Here is an 18,566-nt window from a genome sequence, read left to right as displayed (position 1 = left end):
TTATTATTATTATATTTATTTCACGTCGATTCACATTAGTATCATCACTCGTAACTTCGTTATATTTGTATCACTTACCTGCAGAACATCTTCATTGATACTTTGACACTCGCCGGGCTGAGTGGCTCAGACGGTTGAGGCGCTCAGTCCGGTGGTATTTGAAGGTGCTCAAATACGTCAGCCTTGTGTCGGTAGATTTACCGGCACGTAAAAGAACTCAAGCGGGACTAAATTCCGGCACCTCTGCACCTCCGAAGACTGAAAAAGTAGTTAGTGGGACGTAAAGCAAATAGCATTATTATGATACTTTGACATGCCATTGCTTCATGACCATTCTCGTAATTATAGTAAACCTGCTGCAATTATCATTCGAAGAACAACGTACTCTTGAACTTACAACGTTCACTGTCTCCGTACTTGTATTAAATCACGTATCCATTTACCTGCGTTACCTGTGTTAACTTCACAATAAATATGCTCAGATTCTATGCTAACGCATGTTACATGCGCATACATAAGCTCGTGCCTTTCAGTAATCGCGATACCACAACATAATATAAACAATGCCGAAGTCCCTACTGACATAACTAATCATTCACTCACAAGATACCATAGAATTTTGAATACAGTGTCACCAAACGCGTATATGGATTACTACAGGCCAAATTAACATAATATCACGTCGCTCATTGTGCAATCATCATTACGTCATAATGAACTACTTCAGGACATGTACTGAATATACACTACTATCTACATTGAGGATACTAGTAAATAAAATAGAATGCAAATAAATGCTGCATAAAATAAAATACACAAGGCATACACTATTAAGAAGAATGTAAAATTACTGACTTGGATGGCCAGGGTATCGGAAAGCACATGGCCTAGGTTATCCTTCCTCGTAACCACGCCATCATCTCAGCTGGACTTGCTTGTATCAGTTTAACTCTCCATGCTCTCTTGTGTACTTGTATTTCCTGGATATCTTTCTGACATTGTTATTTTACTTTTGTGCAGATCACACCTGAAAAAGGCTAACATTGTATTATTCAATACACACACAATCGCTATTGAACCAACAATGCATATACTTCCAATTATATGTAGATGTTTGCGAGATACCGACAATTTCTATTAATATCGCGTTGCTCTCCCTGTAATGGCTTTGCCTTGTACGACTCTTAAGTATTTCATTGTTATTTCACCCTATTTGCACTCATTTACCGCGTACATATCACCTAATAACTTCTTTTCACATTCAATTTACATAGAGTAGTAGTATGCTAGTTTAGCAACAACTTTTCTTAAACTTCCGTGTATCAATTTCATACTACCATTACATCGACACCAACAACGAACAAAGACCAGGCTTTGTATTGTGCCTTTTCGTTTTAAAACAAGACATGGAATAACAGAATTACACACTAGATGTTGAAGTTTATCTTACGTACCTACTTATATCTATCAATACCTAGGTGTCGCCATCGTCCTTATTAACAACTATCGATGTTTTACATTGCATAACATTACCCTTGTATGTACGATCTTTGGTTTCGTCTTATTTTATACATTTTCAATTTTACATTGAACTTAATTTTAACGTTATTTACATGTATTTACACTACTTTCCGCTCAAAGATGAAAGCAAAGTCTCTATCTTCACGATCACTTCTTCGCGTATTCAACATATGTAGTTGAGTTCTCGCCTAGACTGTTCTGGCGCCATGTTTCCGGACCTCGTGCTCGCTGTTTTCACTCGTGCTGTGGTGCATGTTCCACATGGAAACGGCACAGTATTATAAAATTTACATAGATAACCATGATATTTTTACAATAAGGTACAAAAGTTGAAAACTAGAAAAGCAGCTGGAATTGATAAGGTTTTGGGGGATATACTAAAGACAATGGGTTGGGATATAGCATCATATCTGAAGTACTTGTTTGATTATTGTTTGCATGAAGGAACTTTACCAAATGAATGGCGAGTTGCTATAGTAGCCCCTGTATATAAAGGAAAGGGTGATGCACATAAAGCTGAAAATTACAGGCCAGTTAGTTTGACAAGCATTGCATGTAAGCTTTGGGAAGGCATTCTTTCTGATTATATAAGACATGTTTGCAAAATTAATAAATGGTTTGATAGAAGGCAGTTTGGGTTTAGGAAAGGTTTTATTCCACTGAAGTCCAACTCGTAGGATTCCAGCAAGATATAGCAGATATCCTGGATTCAGGAGGTCAATTGGACTGTATCAGGATTGACCTGTCTAAGGCATTTGATTGGGTGGATCACGGGAGACTACTGGAAAATGAGTGCAATTGGACTTGACAAAAGAGTGACTGAATGGGTGGCTCTGTTTCTAGAAAGTAGAACTCAGAGAATTAGAGTGGGTGAAGCTTTATCTGTCCCTGTAATAATTAAGAGGTGAATTGCTCAAGGCAGTATTATTGGACCTTTGTTTTCTTATATATGTATATATATCAATGATATGTGTAAGAAAGTGGAATCAGAGATAAGGCTTTTTGCAGATGATGTTATTCTGTACAGAGTAATAAATAAGTTACAAGATTGTGAGCAACTGCAAAATGACCTCTATAATGTTGTGAGATGGACAGTAGGCAATGGTATGATGATAAACGGAGATAAGTCAGGTTGTGAGTTTCACCAATAGGGAAAGTCCTCTCAACTTTAATTACTGCGTTGATGGGGTGAAAGTTCCCTTTGGGGATCTTTGTAAATACCTGGGTATTAATATAAGGAAAGATCGTCATTGGGGTAATCACATAAATATGATTGTAAATAAAGGGTACATGTACATGGTTATGAGGGTATTTAGGGGTTGTAGTAAGGATGTAAAGGAGTGAGCATATTTGTCCCTGATGAGACCCCAACTAGAGTATGGTTCCAGTGTATGGGACCCTCACCAGGATTACTTGATTCAGGAACTGGAAAAAATCCAAAGAAAAGCAGCTCGATTTGTTCTGGACGTTTTCCGACAAAAGAGTAGCGTTACAAAAATGTTGCATAGTTTGGGCTGGGAGGACTTGGGAGAAAGGAGACGAGCTGCTCGACTGAGGGGTATGTTCCAAGCTGTCAGTGGAGAGATGGCGTGGGAGGACATCAGTAGAAGAATAAATTTGAGTGGCGTCTTTAAAAGTAGGAAAGATCACAATATGAAGATAAAGTTGTAATTCAAGAGGACAAATTGGCGCAAATATTCCTTTATAGGAAGGGGAGTTAGGGATTGGAATAACTTGCCAAGGGAGTTGTTCAATAAATTTCCAATTTCTTTGCAATCATTTAAGAAAAGGCTAGGAAAACAACAGATAGGGAATCTGCCACCTGGGCGACTGCCCTAAATGCAGATCAGTAGTGATTGATTGAAGTCTTCAGAAACATCTTTCTAATTCCTATACCAATGTATGAAGTGAGCAAATGTCTTTTCTTAAGAAAGCTATTTCTTGCCTGTGTTAGTCTGCATTTTATGTCCTCCTTACTTCTGCCATCGTTAGTTATTTTACTACCCAAGTAACAATGTTCATCTACTTCCTTTAAGACTTCATTTACTAATCTAGGAGCCTCCGTGGCTCAGACGGCAGCGCGTCGGCCTCTCACCGCTGGATGCCGTGGTTCAAATCCCGGTCACTCCACGTGAGATTTGTGCTGGGCAAAGCGGAGGCGGGACAGGTTTTTCTCCGGGTACTCCGGTTTTCCCAGTCATCTTTCATTCCAGCAACACTCTCCATTCTCATTTCATTGCATCTATCATTCATTAATAAATCACTTTGGGAGTGGCGACCCCATCGTACTAACAGCCTATATCTGCTTCTTTCATCACATCCCTGACCCGGTCAATGACTGGAAAACAGGTTGTAGGTTTTCATTACTAAGCTAATATTTCCTACATCACCTGCCTTCATTCGACTGCACTCCATTACTTTTGTTTTGGACTTACTCATTTTCATCTTGTACTCCTTACCCAAGAATTCGTCCATACCATTCAGAAACTTTGAGATTTTCTGCAGTCTCAGATAAGTGTCATCGGCATATCTCAAGGGTTTGATTTCCTCTCCTTGGATTGTGACTCCCTTTCCAAATTCCTCTTTGATTTCCTTTACTGCCTGTCCTATGTAAAAATTAAAAAGGAGGAGGGACGAACTGCAGCCTTGCCTCACTCCTTTCTGGATTGCTGCTTCTTTTTCAAAGCCCTTGATTCTCATCACTGCAGACCGATTTTTATACAGAATGTAGATAATTCTTCGTTCTCGGTATCTGATCCCAGTCACCTTCAGAATCTTAAATAGCTTCCTAGATCTACGAACGCCATGCACATGTGTTTGTTCTCCTTAATTCGATCCTCTAAAATCAGACGTAAAGTCAGGATTGCTTCACATGTTCCTACATTTCTTCTGAAGCCAAATTGATCTTCTCCCAACACAGCTACAAATTGTCTTTCCATTCTTCTGTAAATAATACGTGTTAAAATTTTGTGGGTATGAGATACTAAATTAGTGGTGTGGTAGTTTTCACACTTGTCTGCACCGGCTTTCTTGGGAATAGGTATAACAACATTCTGCTGAAAATTGGATGGCACTTCGCCTGTCTCATACATTTTACACACTAAATGAAATAACCTTGCCATGCTGGTTTCTCCTAAGGCAGTCAGTAATTCAGAGGGAATGTCATCAATTCCAGGTCCTTTGTTCCTATTTAGATCTCTGAAACTCTGACCTCAAAATTGGGTCTACCATTTCATCAGCATCAACAGCCTCTTCTTGTTCCAGAACCAAATCATCTACATCTTTACCTTGATACAACTGTTGGATATGTTCCTGCCATCTTTTTGCTTTTTCTTCTTTCCCTACAAGTGGCTTTCCAACTGAGCTCTTAATATTCATACACCTAGATTTCCTTTCTCCAGAGGTTTCCTTGATTTTCGTGTATGCAGCATCTACATTTCTTAGGAGCATACAACCTTCGACATCCTTGCTTTTTTTCTTTGCTAGTGGCTTTATGTTGCACCGACACAGATAGGTCTTATGGCGACGATGGGATAGGAAGCTGCCGTGGCCTTGATAAAGGTACAGCCCAAGCATTTGCCTGGTGTGAAAATGGGAAACCACGGAAGAATATCTTCAGGGCTGCCGACAGTGGGATTCGAACCCACTTCTCACAGATGCAAGCTCACAGCCGCGCACCCATAACCACACGGCCAACTCGCCCGGTCCTTGCACTTCTCCTTGAACCATTCTTCCTTAGCTACCTTGCACTTTTTATCCACTTCATTCTTTAATGGTCTGTATTCTTTTCTGCCCTCTTCATTTCTAGCATTCTTGTATAATATCTCCTGAGTTATCCACTGAGTCTTGGTTGATCTTTTCTTCCTTCCTAATATTTCTTCAGCAGCCCTACTGATTTCATTTTTCATGACTATCCACTCTTCCTCTACTGTGTTTCCTTTAGCCTTTTCATTTAGTCCTTCTGCAACATGCTCCTTGAAACAATCCCACACACTCTTTTCTTTCAACTTGTCTAGATCCCATCTCCTTACATTCCTTCCTTACTTCAACTTCAGATGGCATTTCATGACCAACAAGTTGTGGTCAGATTCCATGTCTGCTCCTGGGAAAGTTTTGCAATCCAACACCTGGTTTCCGAATCTCTGCCTAATTATAATGAAGTCTATTTGATATCTTCCAGTGTCTCCAGGTCTCATCCACGTATACAGCGGTCAACCAGTTGACTTCCTCTTTCGTTTCTTTGTCCCAGTCCAAATTCTCCTACTGTATTACCTTCTCTTCCTTGGCCTACCACTGCATTCCAGTCTCCCATCACAATTCGAATCTCGTCACCTTTTACATATTGTATTACATCTTCTATCTCCTCACATACTGATTTCCTCATCATCCGCTGAACTAGTAGACATATAGACCTGTACTATTGTGGTGGGCATTGGTTTGGTGTCTTTCTTGTCAACAATAATTCTTTCACTATGCCTTTCGTAGTAGCCTACTCGCTGCCTTATTTTCTTATTCATTATTAAACCAACTCCTAAATTTCCCCTGTTTGATTTTGTGTTGATAATTCTGTAGTTGCCTGACCAAAAATCCTGTTTTTTTTTTTTTTTTTTTTTTTTTTTTTTTTTTTTTTTTTTTTTTTTTTTTTGCTAGTTGTTTTACGTCGCACCGACCCAGATAGGTCTTATGGCGACGATGGGACAGGAAAGGGCTAGGAGTGGGAAGGAAGCGGCCGTGGCCTTAATTAAGGTACAGCCCCAGCATTTGCCTGGTGTGAAAATGGGAAACCACGGAAAACCATTTTCAGGGCTGCCGACAGTGGGGTTCGAACCTACTATCTCCCGAATACTGGATACTGGCCGCACTGAAGCGACTGCAGCTATCGAGCTCGGTAATCCTGTTCTTGCTGCCAACGTACTTCACTTATACCAACTACATCTAACTTTAGTCCATCCATCTCCCTTTTCAGATTCTCTAACTTACCACAACAATTCAGACTTCTAACATTCCCTGTTCCGGCTAACATAATGTCAGTATCCATCTTCCTGATTATCGCCCCTTCTCGTGTAGTCCCCAGCTGGAGATCTGAATTGGGGACTAGTTTACCTCCGGAATATTTTATTGGGGAAGAAGCCATCTTCAGTGCATCATTCATACAGAGAGAGCTGCATGTCCTCGGGAGTTAGTTACTGCTGTAGTTTCCCATTGCTTTCAGCCGTGTGGCAGTCTCAACACAGCTAAGTCATTTTGAGTATTATTATTATAAGACCATATCCTTCACCTCCGTGTATCGTGTATGCTTTACCGCTGGGGATTTGGGACGAGAATCGTCCTACAAGCAAGAGAGACTAGTGCGTATTAGCAATTCAGTTAATTGGGACGAAAGGATGAGTTTGTTATTGCGTGGTTCGCGCACTGCTAAAATTGTTTCTGTGCATATTTTTGCACGAGTTGTAGGCCACGTGTTTTTTTCTCTTGCGGTTCTGTGCCTTTCCCCCCTGTGATTGTCGTATCTTAATAATGTATGAGACACATTAATCAGTGTTGTATGTGGCAGTTTCTCGTATTTCTGTGCGTTTGCATGTATTTCAGGGAGTTGTGTCAGTGATAGTTTCTGGTATTTTCTCTTCACGTTATGGCCAAATAACAAGTGTTATCTCCAAGTTTTGGGGATTTGGGACGAGAATCGTCCTACAAGCAAGAGAGACTAGTGCGTATTAGCAATTCAGTTAATTGGGACGAAAGGATGAGTTTGTTTTTGCGTGGTTCGCGCACTGCTAAAATTGTTTCTGTGCATATTTTTGCACGAGTTGTAGGCCACGTGTTTTTTTCTCTTGCGGTTCTGTGCCTTTCCCCCCTGTGATTGTCGTATCTTAATAATGTATGAGACACATTAATCAGTGTTGTATGTGGCAGTTTCTCGTATTTCTGTGCGTTTGCATGTATTTCAGGCAGTTGTGTCAGTGATAGTTTCTGGTATTTTCTCTTCACGTTATGGCCAAATAACAAGTGTTATCTCCAAGTTTTCAGAGATACCTATAATATAAAATTCCCCTTCATTTTACAGTCTAATAAAGGGAACTATTTTGCAATTTGTTGCATGTATGAGTGTGATATAAATATTATTATTCATATGTATGTGTCATTAAAGAGAATGATTAAGTACATCTTCTTGTAACCATTTTATGTTTTTTTAGTTCAAGGTTTTAAATTTTATGGTCAATTCGCATTGTAACCGTAGATATGTATGCCTTTCATTCTGTCCTTTTTTTCACCTAGATATGGTGCAATATATCTGATGAAGTCCAAGAATTAAAAAATTTTCCATTTTTATTTCTAAAAGTTGGCAGGTATGTTTTTAGTTATCTGGGTCTCAAATGGTTTCTTAAGGATATATTTTGGAATCATATAATCAGCTGGCATGTGAAAACTTCCCCTATTATTACTCTGTAAATTTTACAGTGACGAAGATTGGGCCTTTGAACCTTCCAGCATCCATTTTGCTCCGATCGATATGAGCTCATTCTAGCCTGTCCCTCTATAAAGTTACTTAATGGAGGGAGATCTAGTAGAGTGTTCAAGGCTTCTGTCAGCGTAGTTTTCATTACTCCAGTTATGGTTATGCATGCCATTCTCTGAAGGCTATTTAGTTTGCTACTGACTTTTCTTTGACTTGCTTTCATCCACCAAATGATTGCTGCATAATTCAATCAGTGGTCGAATGATCATTGTGTATATCCACATTACCTTTGGCTGGCTTTAGACCCCATGTTGTCTTGACTGCCCCCTTGCATGCATACAATAGATTCTTAGCCCGGGTTATGTTTCTTTCTGTGTGTGGATTCAAGGTTAGCTTTTTGTCTAATATTACACCTAAGTGTAACACCTGTTCCTCCATACAGATTTCTTGCCCAAAGAGCTTCAGTGTTCTCGTCCCCTCTAATTTCTTCCTTCTTGTGAAAGGGACCAGTGTTATCTTGCTCGGGTTGACTGTGAGTTGTCCTTCCTGACACCATTTCTCCACAAGGTTAAATGACCTTTGAATTAGGTCCTGGATGACACTCATCACCTTACCTGTTACCACAATAACTAGATCATCTGCGTATCCTAGTGTGTAAAATCCCTGTTTGTTGAGCATGGCTATGATTTTGTTCACCGCAAGGTTCCACAGAAGAGGAGAAAGAACTTCTCCCTGTGCACAACCTCGAGTGGCTCTAACCGTTGGTGCGTCTTCAAGCAGAGTTGCCTTTATTTTTCTCTTGTCTAACATGGATCTAATCCATGTTACAACAGTATTGCTCACCCTACTCTCTTCAACAGCTTTAATTATTGAGTTGTAAGTTGTATTACTGAAGGCCCCTTCTGTGTCTAGAAATGCCACCAGAGCAATTTCTTTGTATTCTAGGCTTTCCTGTAGTTTGCAAACCAATTGATGGAGTGCTGTCTCAGTGGATCTGCCAGGTCTGTATGCAAACTGATTTTCATGTTGAGTTGAGTTCAGTTGCACAGTTTTCTGGATGTATTTATCCAGCCAGTATTTTCTCCATTACTTTCATCATGAAGGAATTTAAGCATAATGGTCTATAGACTGTGGATTGGGCACAGTTCACCATTCCAGGCTTCGGTATAAATACCGCTTTAGCTTCAGACCATGATTTCGGCACGTACCCCAGAGCTGGGCTTGTTCTAAAAAGGTCTGTCAGGGCCTTGATGATTATCTCCCGTCCTTCCTGCAGGAGTATCGGGAGTATCTCATCTGGCCCCAGAGCCTTTGTGGGCTGAAACATGCTGATTGCCCACCTCACATGATTAGGCTTAATTAATTGGGTGGCACAGTTCTAATCTGCTCTTTGTGATCTGGCCTCTTACCACCATTTCTTCCCCTTCTACTTCCTCAGCCTTAGAAAAATAACAAGGTAGCAACATCTCAGTCTCCTTTCCCGCCTGAGTGGATGTTCCATCAGGTTTTTCCAGTGCTCCCACTTGATTTATATGTATCGTTTCAAGAACCTTCTGGAGCCTTGTTGCTTCAGTGTTTGATTCCACTTTCTCGCAGAACAGTCTCCAAGAGTTTCTTTTTGCTCTCCATATCTCTAGGTTACACTGCACGAGTTTCCTATGATATACGTCCCACATACCACCTCTTGATGATATTTTGTACAACGCTCTAACCTCTCTTCATTTTGGCTATATTGTTATTCCACCACCTAACATTTTTGGTGGTTTTATTTTTTGTAAGGGGTCAGTTGTCATGGTATGCAGCTAAAATTTCCTCTTCTAATTGTTCCACTGCCTCATCGAATTCCCTCTGTCCCGTTACGTTTGTTTGGATCTTTTGTACATTATGCCCTAAAACTTCTCTGTATCCATCCCAGTTCGTTCCTTTAGGATCTGTACATTCCAATTCCACATTGTCTCGCATCTATCGCAAATTGGATATGCTGCTGGTCTGCCAAGGATGGCTCATCCAGCACCTTCCAATCCTTAATGAAGTTTGCAATATGTGTGGTGCTCAGTGTGATATCTATTACCTCTCCATGATTCTTATTTACGAACGTAGGTTTATTTCCTAGGTTTAATATTATCAGTTTTGTTCTAATAATAATAATAATAATAAACTCTAGTAAGGACTCGCCTCTTGCATTGCAGTTAGTACTGCCCCATGTAGTGTGATGTACATTTGCATCTGCTCCGAGTACTAAGTGTTCACCTTTCCTCTTTGCTTTACAGAGCATATTGTTATTTCTCTGAGACCTTCCCAATTTCCAAGTTTTATCTTGGCCGGCACTAGATCCCTTGAACAATGTTCCTGTAATAGAAGGCATTCACAAATAAACATGTTCTGGGCATACCTGACTTGATATCGTACATTAGCTTATCTCCAGATTCTGCCAGTCCAGCTACTCTGCCCTTGACTACCCATGGCTCTAGTATAAGAGCCACATCAATAGCCTCAGGCTTGAACTTCCTGATGAAATTGGCAACAGCTGCTTTTTTATGTTGAAGGTTGGCCTGAAGAACTTTCTGCACCATCCTTGCCAACGCTAGGTTTTGTTTCCCTTAATTACTTTGAATTTGATCTGCCCAAGTTCAAGCTTGGCCTTAAGGCCTCTCTTCTTGAGTTCTTCAAAATCTCTTTCATTAAGGGCCAAAACAATTGTCCTTCCTGTGTCGTCAGTAGTTGTCACATTCAGCACTCTCCACTCTTTCGTCGGAAGTTTGGTGTCGTACTGATGGATTTTCACAAGAACATCTTCTACCTTCATCTTGTCAAATGGAGGTGGAAACTTGGTGATGACCTTTGTTGTATTCAGCACCTTCTTAGCTTCTGCAACCTCCAAATTCTCCCCTTTCCAAGGGTTGCAATTGGCTACTGTCTGTTCCAGCCAACTTTCGGTTTCCGGATTTGTGCAGGTCAGTACCATTGCTCTACTTTCTAGCCTTGCAAACTAAAGGAAGCCTGGAAGACACCCACACAACAGCGGTAACATCTGCTCTACTAGAACGTATGATAGCTCTTTCACGCCTTTCTCCTTCAGTTTCCCATCTGGAAAGGTTTTAGGTATTATGGCTACCTTGATTGAAGCGAGTCTTTCCGAAAAGAACATGAGGGGTAGCCTCTCGCCGTTCCCTGTTCCTTGACTTCTTCTCCATCCAAGTTCCAGCCACTATTTTGGCTTCCTTCCTTGCTCTCTTCCTTTCCTTGTAGTATGCACTGTTGCAAGGTGGTCTGTCAATATGTAATCTGTTGATTTTGATGCAGAAATATTCAGTTCTTTCTCTACGGATGTTCCTGATTTGCTTGTGGTAACAGTCTACTCTACTGAAGCTTCTGTTGCCATTTCTTGTTTTGTGTTGGCGACAGCCTGTACTACTGGGACTTCTGTCTCTATTTTTCATCCTGGGCTTGCTTCCGGATCTGCTCTGCTGGAGCTTCCATGGCTTCCCTTGATGTCAGAGTTTTTGAAAATAGTTCTTCTAGGGTCCTGAGTGTCGTTCTCACCATCTGTGATGAGGCATACAGCTAGATATTGTCCTCCCGCAACTCGGGCTCTCTGTAGCAGAAACCATGCCCCTTAGTCGTCCAGCCAGCAGTCCGCCCCTGGCCCAAACCTAGCCAGGTTTGTTCCCACTTCGGTAGGCCTACTCACGTGGTTCCCACTTGGCATTCCCATGACTGAGTTCATAGTCATGAGTTTACCCCTAGGTTGGGTTCACCTCTTTCCCAACCCGCGGCTTGTCCAGGCTATGTAGAGCAAAGTGATGTGTTGGTTCCAGCACCCCGCTGTGAGCCTGAACCTCAGTCACCAGCACCACTTCACCTGAACCACCGTATCACCCATGTGGTGAAACCATCGATGCCTCTCTAGCATGTGGGGGCAAGGCTTCCACTTCCAAGCTTTGGCTTGGGCTAGTAACAATCATAATGCCTCAAGATGTTTTCTGGTAATACCTGTTTTTGGTCTGCGAGAGGTATTTTATTTCCCTCAGACCCTCCAGACAAGTCCATCGAGCCCCGCTATCCGCCACCTGGGATGCGCCCTTAGGGCTCATGGGAATGTCATGTTCAGAACACTACACATAAATTTGATGATGAGTGTGTGAATCCTTTGTTGCATCGTAGCACTTGTTTGAATAATTATCACAAAGGGAGGTGTGCATTTTCATGTGGAGTGATGTTAAAGAATCAGTGTTGTTCAATGAAATAGAGTTATAACATATTAAAACCACTGCACATGTTATAAAATCCTTAAAGAATTGTGCCTCTTGATGAAGAGAACATCTTTTTGAAAACACTGTGCGTCATTGAATGAATTAGCGTGATTAAATCCTGTAGATATACGTGAAAATCTCGAAGTTGAGATGTTGAGAAATGTGGTTATTAACTATGATGTGGTCAACATGTTGTTGACTTGACAAAATAAAATCTTGACTTGGATGATAGATGTTCTTGAAAAATGAACTGGATACTTTTCTGTCTGCTGATATTCTGTCAATTCTGTGTGGCTTGATGTTAATTTTGTTTTTAAGAATTCCCCCACTGGACCCTTAGAACGTGCTTTGGCTCGTCCACACCGGTGGACTCAAGATTCTACATTCGTATTGTACTGTATTTGTAATTGCAAAGAATTTTCCCACCTGGGTATAAAGCCCTTTCACTGTTAAAAACAAAGACATTCAGACAGCTTAATGAAGATTTTTACTAATGATACATCATTAACTTAAGGAAACATCATATAAGACGGAAAAACGTTATCAGGAGGACGTAGAACTCAGTTGCATAGAGAAGAAGGAAGACAGCAACAGTGTCAATGTTCTGTAACTTTTTAAAATACTATCATTTTTGTTTTAAATGTGTCTATTGTCATTTTATATATGATTTCTCTTCTCAAGCTGAAGATTTCCCATAAATAAGGGACAAAACGTGTACTTGTGATCAAATAAGTGTTTTCTTGATAAGACAAAATAATATATATGTATTGAAAGGTGGAATTCTCTCCATTTTAATTGAATATCATCAACACGGATACTTAATAACAAAGTTTATATACTTTATTGGCTGATTCATCTGGCTTGGGAGCTGGCTGTTAGTGATGTCTTCAGCATTCAATTGGGGAAATAAACAGGTGATATCCGCTCTTCAGCCACCACAGATGTATCAGCACAAACTGATTTAGTGTGTCTCGCTGAGGAATATTAATACCCCGATTTATCACAGCCCTCAGAAACAGCACGTGAAAGAACACACTCAAGAACAGTCTGGAAGCATAGTGACATATTGTGTGATGTAGTAGGTGAAGTCATGCTGGAGATGAAGAAATAGTCTGGGTTAAGGTAGAGTAGAGACTAGTAGTGCAGATGTGATGAATGAGGTACTTACTTGAAGATGATATGCTGGATCCAGATTGAGGTAAATCTATGTTGTTACATAATCAGGTTAATACTCTTTAATGCTTGTCATTGCTGCTATATCAAGAGCAAGCAAAGTCACCTCTGTACAGGTCATGAAAGCCCTTGGAGGTGTGGAAGGTAAAGGCTTCCACTGTCCGTAACCTCGTTACTTGATAGGGTAGAGTGATTAGCTCTATGCCCAGCCGCCTTTGCCCACAGTAATTAACCTGGTACTCATTTTTTGTGTACGCTGGGTGAACCTCAGAGCCATGTGCACCTCCGGAAGTGGAAATCTAATTTCTTAAATTTTTCGACTTCCTGACAGGGAATCAAACCTATGTCCTTCTGGGTAAACCAAGCATTCCTTTACCACCTCGGCCAGGCAGCCCCTAACTACAGTATATCAAGAAACTAAAGATATTGATGAGTTCGAGCTCTTTCATTCGTAATCCCTGAAATGCTCTCCCATTTCAGCTCCAGTAAATACTGGAATGGTGCCTTTCCTTATGGTCACAGTTCTCTTTCCTTAATCCTAATCCAAATCCAATAGATAATAATTACACTTCCATCAGAACAAACTCTACAGTAATGTAGAACATCGGGGCTCTCTCGCATAGTATATAGATTAAACTAATACTCCGTATGCCCTGAGTTGACAGTCTTTTCCTGTGCGCTAAGATCTTCTCTCTTAATTTCCAGGACTTTCATCTTTGGAGGTTTTCTTGCTGTATTTTTTCGTCAGAGCTAAATAATTATGAAATAAGAGTAGAATCAAGATCTCAGTCCATAATAGTCATGAGGAGGATTTGTTCTGCTTAAATTTACACAGTTCATTTTAACTTTTTGTAGTAATATATTTTGTTTCTTCTATGATTCTCTTTTACAGGTATGGGCAGAAAAAGCCGTGCTTTGTGTATCGTCTTGTTATGGACAATTGCTTGGAAAAGAAAATATATGATCGGCAAATTAACAAGCAAGGCATGGCAGATCGTGTGGTTGATGAGTGTAATCCAGATGCACATCTGTCAATAAAGGAAGTTACCAATTTGTGCTGGGATAATGAAGAAGAGACTGAAGTCCGAGATTTCAGCAAAGAGAAGGATAAATATATTGATGTTGTGATGCAGAAAGTTTTGGACAAATACAGCACAGTTTTGTCGAAGGTAAGATGTGTCTTTAATTTTTCTGGTATACTCTAAATTTGCAGAGGCAATAATAAGGATCAATTCTTCCACTGTTAAACATCCTTGAAATGTTTTTTCTCCATTTCACTAGCAAAAAAGTGCCCATCTATAACTGTGAGGTTCTTCAGTCAGTTGAAACTAATTCAGGATAAATAAAATAACAATTTTTTTTTTAAAGAAAACATTTCATAACATATTATTATACTTGGAAAAAGTAAAATTTTATTAAAAATAGAATATATTCCATTCTTGAAGAGACATCATTCTTTTCTATCAAACCACTTTTTCATTAATTATTTAATAATTTATTTAATAATAATAATCGTATGGCCTCAGCTACCGTGTGCAGACATTTCAATTTGACGCCATCTGGCTGTCTGCTTGTCAATTTCGACGTTCCGTTTTACTCTAGGTCCCCACTAGATGGCAGACCGAGTAAACCGAAACTCTCTTGGGCATCTATGGCTGAGATTTAATGAATTTTGTCGGGTTAACACCAAATGTGTCACCAGAGATCTTTTACATGCCGACATCGTACGACATGGAGTGTCGAATGGACTTTTTTCCGCCCTTCAAAAATCAGACTACCTCTGCCGGGTTTGAACCCGCTATCTTGGGATCCGGAGGCCAACACTCTACCGCTGATCCACAGAGGCAGCTTATAATAATAATAATAATAATAATAATAATAATAATAATAATAATAATAATAATGTAACATATTGTCGGGTAGATAACTACACAACTGGTGGTGTTTACTCTTAAGATTTACTAACTAAAACTAATTACTTATATAACTACATAGACACACAGTTATACCAGTGCACGCTCTCTCTTTACTCACACTCGTCATACTAATCATTCACTCTATCGCTCATAAACTAAGACACTTATAGTCTAAATCAGTTCCTCAGTCATTCTTGCTGTCGTTATCACAGAAATTCAGTTCACAGTCCATGCACAACAGTCCTACAATCCTGTATGATGTACATCGTCTGTTCTCTTTTTCAATGTCTTTATTCATTTTCCCTTGCCGATTGCACATTGAACTCTCCCATTCTGCAGCAGAAACGGTGCTCACTTAACAGCAGCTCGACTGAGAGACTCAACTCATCTTGAGTTGCTCGATAATATGGCATGAGATGATTCGATTGTGTAGCCGTCATCTTCCCATGGGAATGCTCTGTGTCTGGTGGGCGACATCGATGGTCTTGGTGATGACAGTCCGTGGACCTTCGCATGGCAACTGAAGCTTCAATAACTTCCCTCTTCTCTGTACCTCTGTTTGCTCCCAGAGCCTTTGCGCCTTTGTCGTACACCGCTGCGACACACATGACTGGCTCACACGAACCAAGCTTGGTCCTGCTAGATATCCGATCCCATAGTGTTGAACTAATGTTCAAACTGGCATGTGTCTTGGTCAGTTAGCACCCTCATTCGGTGGTCATTGGTTCACGCTCCATTAGCATGCATGTGCCAGTGGGGAAGGTGCCTCCAGCCATGCCATCACCATCACTGCCTCCATCATCACAGCCATCTTGAGGTTCTGCTCCCCGCCAAACATCATCCTTGAACAGATCTCTGTGTCGTGGAGCCTTCTGCTGGTGTCATCCCGGGTTGGCTCATCCAAAGTCACATTGGCTGGTCGCTCAAACTCAGCAGCAAATTCCCACAGAGTTCTGTCGGCGCGCTGAGTCTTATCTTGTACCTCGATGCAGTAGGCAACTGTCAGCTGCTGATAACTGTACTGTCCGTCGAGTACTCCCACAACCACCTTGTAGGTGGCACCCGGCTGGGGGCTGGGAAATACCTCCACCTTCTGCCCATGTAGTTTGGCGATCAGGTGTTCTGCCCTCTTCTCTGACATCCATCTGTTATCCACATAGCTGGTCTTGAACTGAGTCCGGTACGTTCTCCAGGAAGTGGTCCAGTCATAATGTGGATTTTCTGCTTTCACAACACTGGAGTCGCCATCACTGCTGGTGGACTCTGTTCAGATTTCTACAGCCATCGTCCTTTCACACAGTGCACTTTCCTTCATCAGGTCTTGACCTCTGGACTCCACAACCTTGACTATTGCTTCAGATTACATATCGACCAGTTCGTTATCATCCTGCGGGACACCACTCTTCAACTTGGTTTCAAGAGAGCACACTTCACATGTTCTAACTTTAATAATTGTGCCTGTTTTACCTTAAACTTCAGTTCTTTTAGTACTGAGCTTGATAGCTGCAGTCGCTTAAGTGCGGCCAGTATCTGGTATTCGGGAGATAGTGGGTTCGAACCCCACTGTCAGCAGTCCTGAAGATGGTTTTCCGTGGTTTCCCATTTTCACACCAAGCAAATGCTGGGGCTGTATCTTAATTAAGGCCACGGACGCTTCCTTCCCATTCCTAGCCCCTTCCTGTCTCATCATCACCATAAGAACTATCTGTCGGTGCGACGTAAAGCAACTTGCAAAAAAAGAAACAAGTTCTTTTAGTTCCAACGTCAGTCCTGGTTAGATTTCAGTAAATGAGTTGGTCAGAGCTAGATTTAATTTCACTGCTAGGTTCACAGAGCATATTGAGAAAAGTCCTGGATGTTTTCGGTCTCCATTTTCTACTCGCTGTGGATTTCTACAGACTAAAAACTATGCTACCAGTTTGCTTCATTCTGACAGCATTTGTAAGAGGGGATTTCCTCAAGGCAGTATTATTGAACCTTTTTCTTATATATAAGTGATATGAGTAATCAGAGATAAGGCTTTTTGCAGATGATTCTATTCTGTATAGAATAATAAATAATTTACGAGATTGCGAGCAACTGCAAAATGACCTCGATAATGTTGCGAGATGGACAGTGGGCAATGGCCTGATGATAAAATGGGGTTAAAAGTCAGGTTGCGAGTTCCACAAATTAGGAAAAGACCTCTCAGTTGTAAGTACTGCGTTGATGGGGTGAAAGTACCCCATAGGGATCATTGTAAGTCCCTAAGTGTTAATATAAGGAAAGATCTTCATTGGAGTAATCACATAAATGGGATTGTAAATAAAGGGTGCAGATTTCTGCACATGGCTATGAGGGTAATTAGGGGTTGTAGTAAGGATGTAAAGGAGAGGGCATAGAAGTCTCTCGTAAGACCCCAACCACAGTATTGTTCCAGTGTATGGGTCCCTACCCTTTATTACTTGATTCAAGAACTGGAAAAAATCCAAAGAAAAGCAGCTCGATTTATTCTGGGTGATTTCCAACAAAAGAGTAGTGTTACAAAAATATTGCAAAGTTTGGGCTGAAAAGAATTGGGAGAAAGGAGACGAGTTGCTTGACTAAGTGATATGTTATAGATGTTGATTCCCATAGGGAAACCAAAATATTTGTCCCGAATGAGTAAATTTATAATGGAAAATTCTAAATTCCCATGGAGGGAAGACCAAGACGCATGGCTAGTGCATACCGTGGAGGCCACTGCGTAGGCTACTTGAAGCCACCAGCACTGCCAATGCACTCTGAGAGACATTGTCTCATTACCAAAAATGCGTCTTGGTGGGTGTGATATTTACCAGCTGATGAGCCCAACTTAGCACACTGGGGCAAAACGCTGGCAACCAGGAATAAGTTAGCTGGAAAATTTATAATGTCCAATAATGGACCATTTATATTGGTATTAAGTGATATGTTCCAAGTTGTCAGTGAAGAGATGACATGGAATGACATTAGTAGACTACAGAGCTTGATAGCTGCAGTCGTTTAAGTGCGGCCAGTATCCAGCGTTCGGGAGATAGTAGGTTCGAACCCCACTGTCAGCAGCCCTGAAAATGGTTTTCCAATTTTTTTTCCCATTTTCACACCAGGCAAATGCTGGGGTTGTACCTTAATTAAGGCCATGGCTGCTTCCCTCCCACTCCTGGCCCTCTCCTGTCCCATCGTCGCCATAAGACCTATCTGAGTTGGTGCGATGTAAAGCAACTTGTCAAAAAAAGAAAAGACATT

General features: G+C 40.9%; 1 protein-coding gene across 1 annotated transcript in view; it reads left to right on the top strand.

Moving 5' to 3' along the window:
* Nucleotides 1–18,566, top strand: part of LOC136863553 (uncharacterized) — a 452,780-nt gene that overhangs the window by 331,355 nt on the left and 102,859 nt on the right. Inside the window, exon 17 of the mRNA XM_067139933.2 lies at nt 14,297–14,573. Within this exon, the coding sequence (XP_066996034.2) occupies nt 14,297–14,573 (277 nt within the window). The remainder of the gene's footprint in view (nt 1–14,296; nt 14,574–18,566) is intronic.

Source organism: Anabrus simplex, chromosome 2, assembly GCF_040414725.1.
Source record: "Anabrus simplex isolate iqAnaSimp1 chromosome 2, ASM4041472v1, whole genome shotgun sequence".
NCBI classification, from domain to species: domain Eukaryota; kingdom Metazoa; phylum Arthropoda; class Insecta; order Orthoptera; family Tettigoniidae; genus Anabrus; species Anabrus simplex.
Note: the sequence above shows the minus strand (reverse complement) of the source record. Positions and strands in the feature narration are given on the sequence as shown.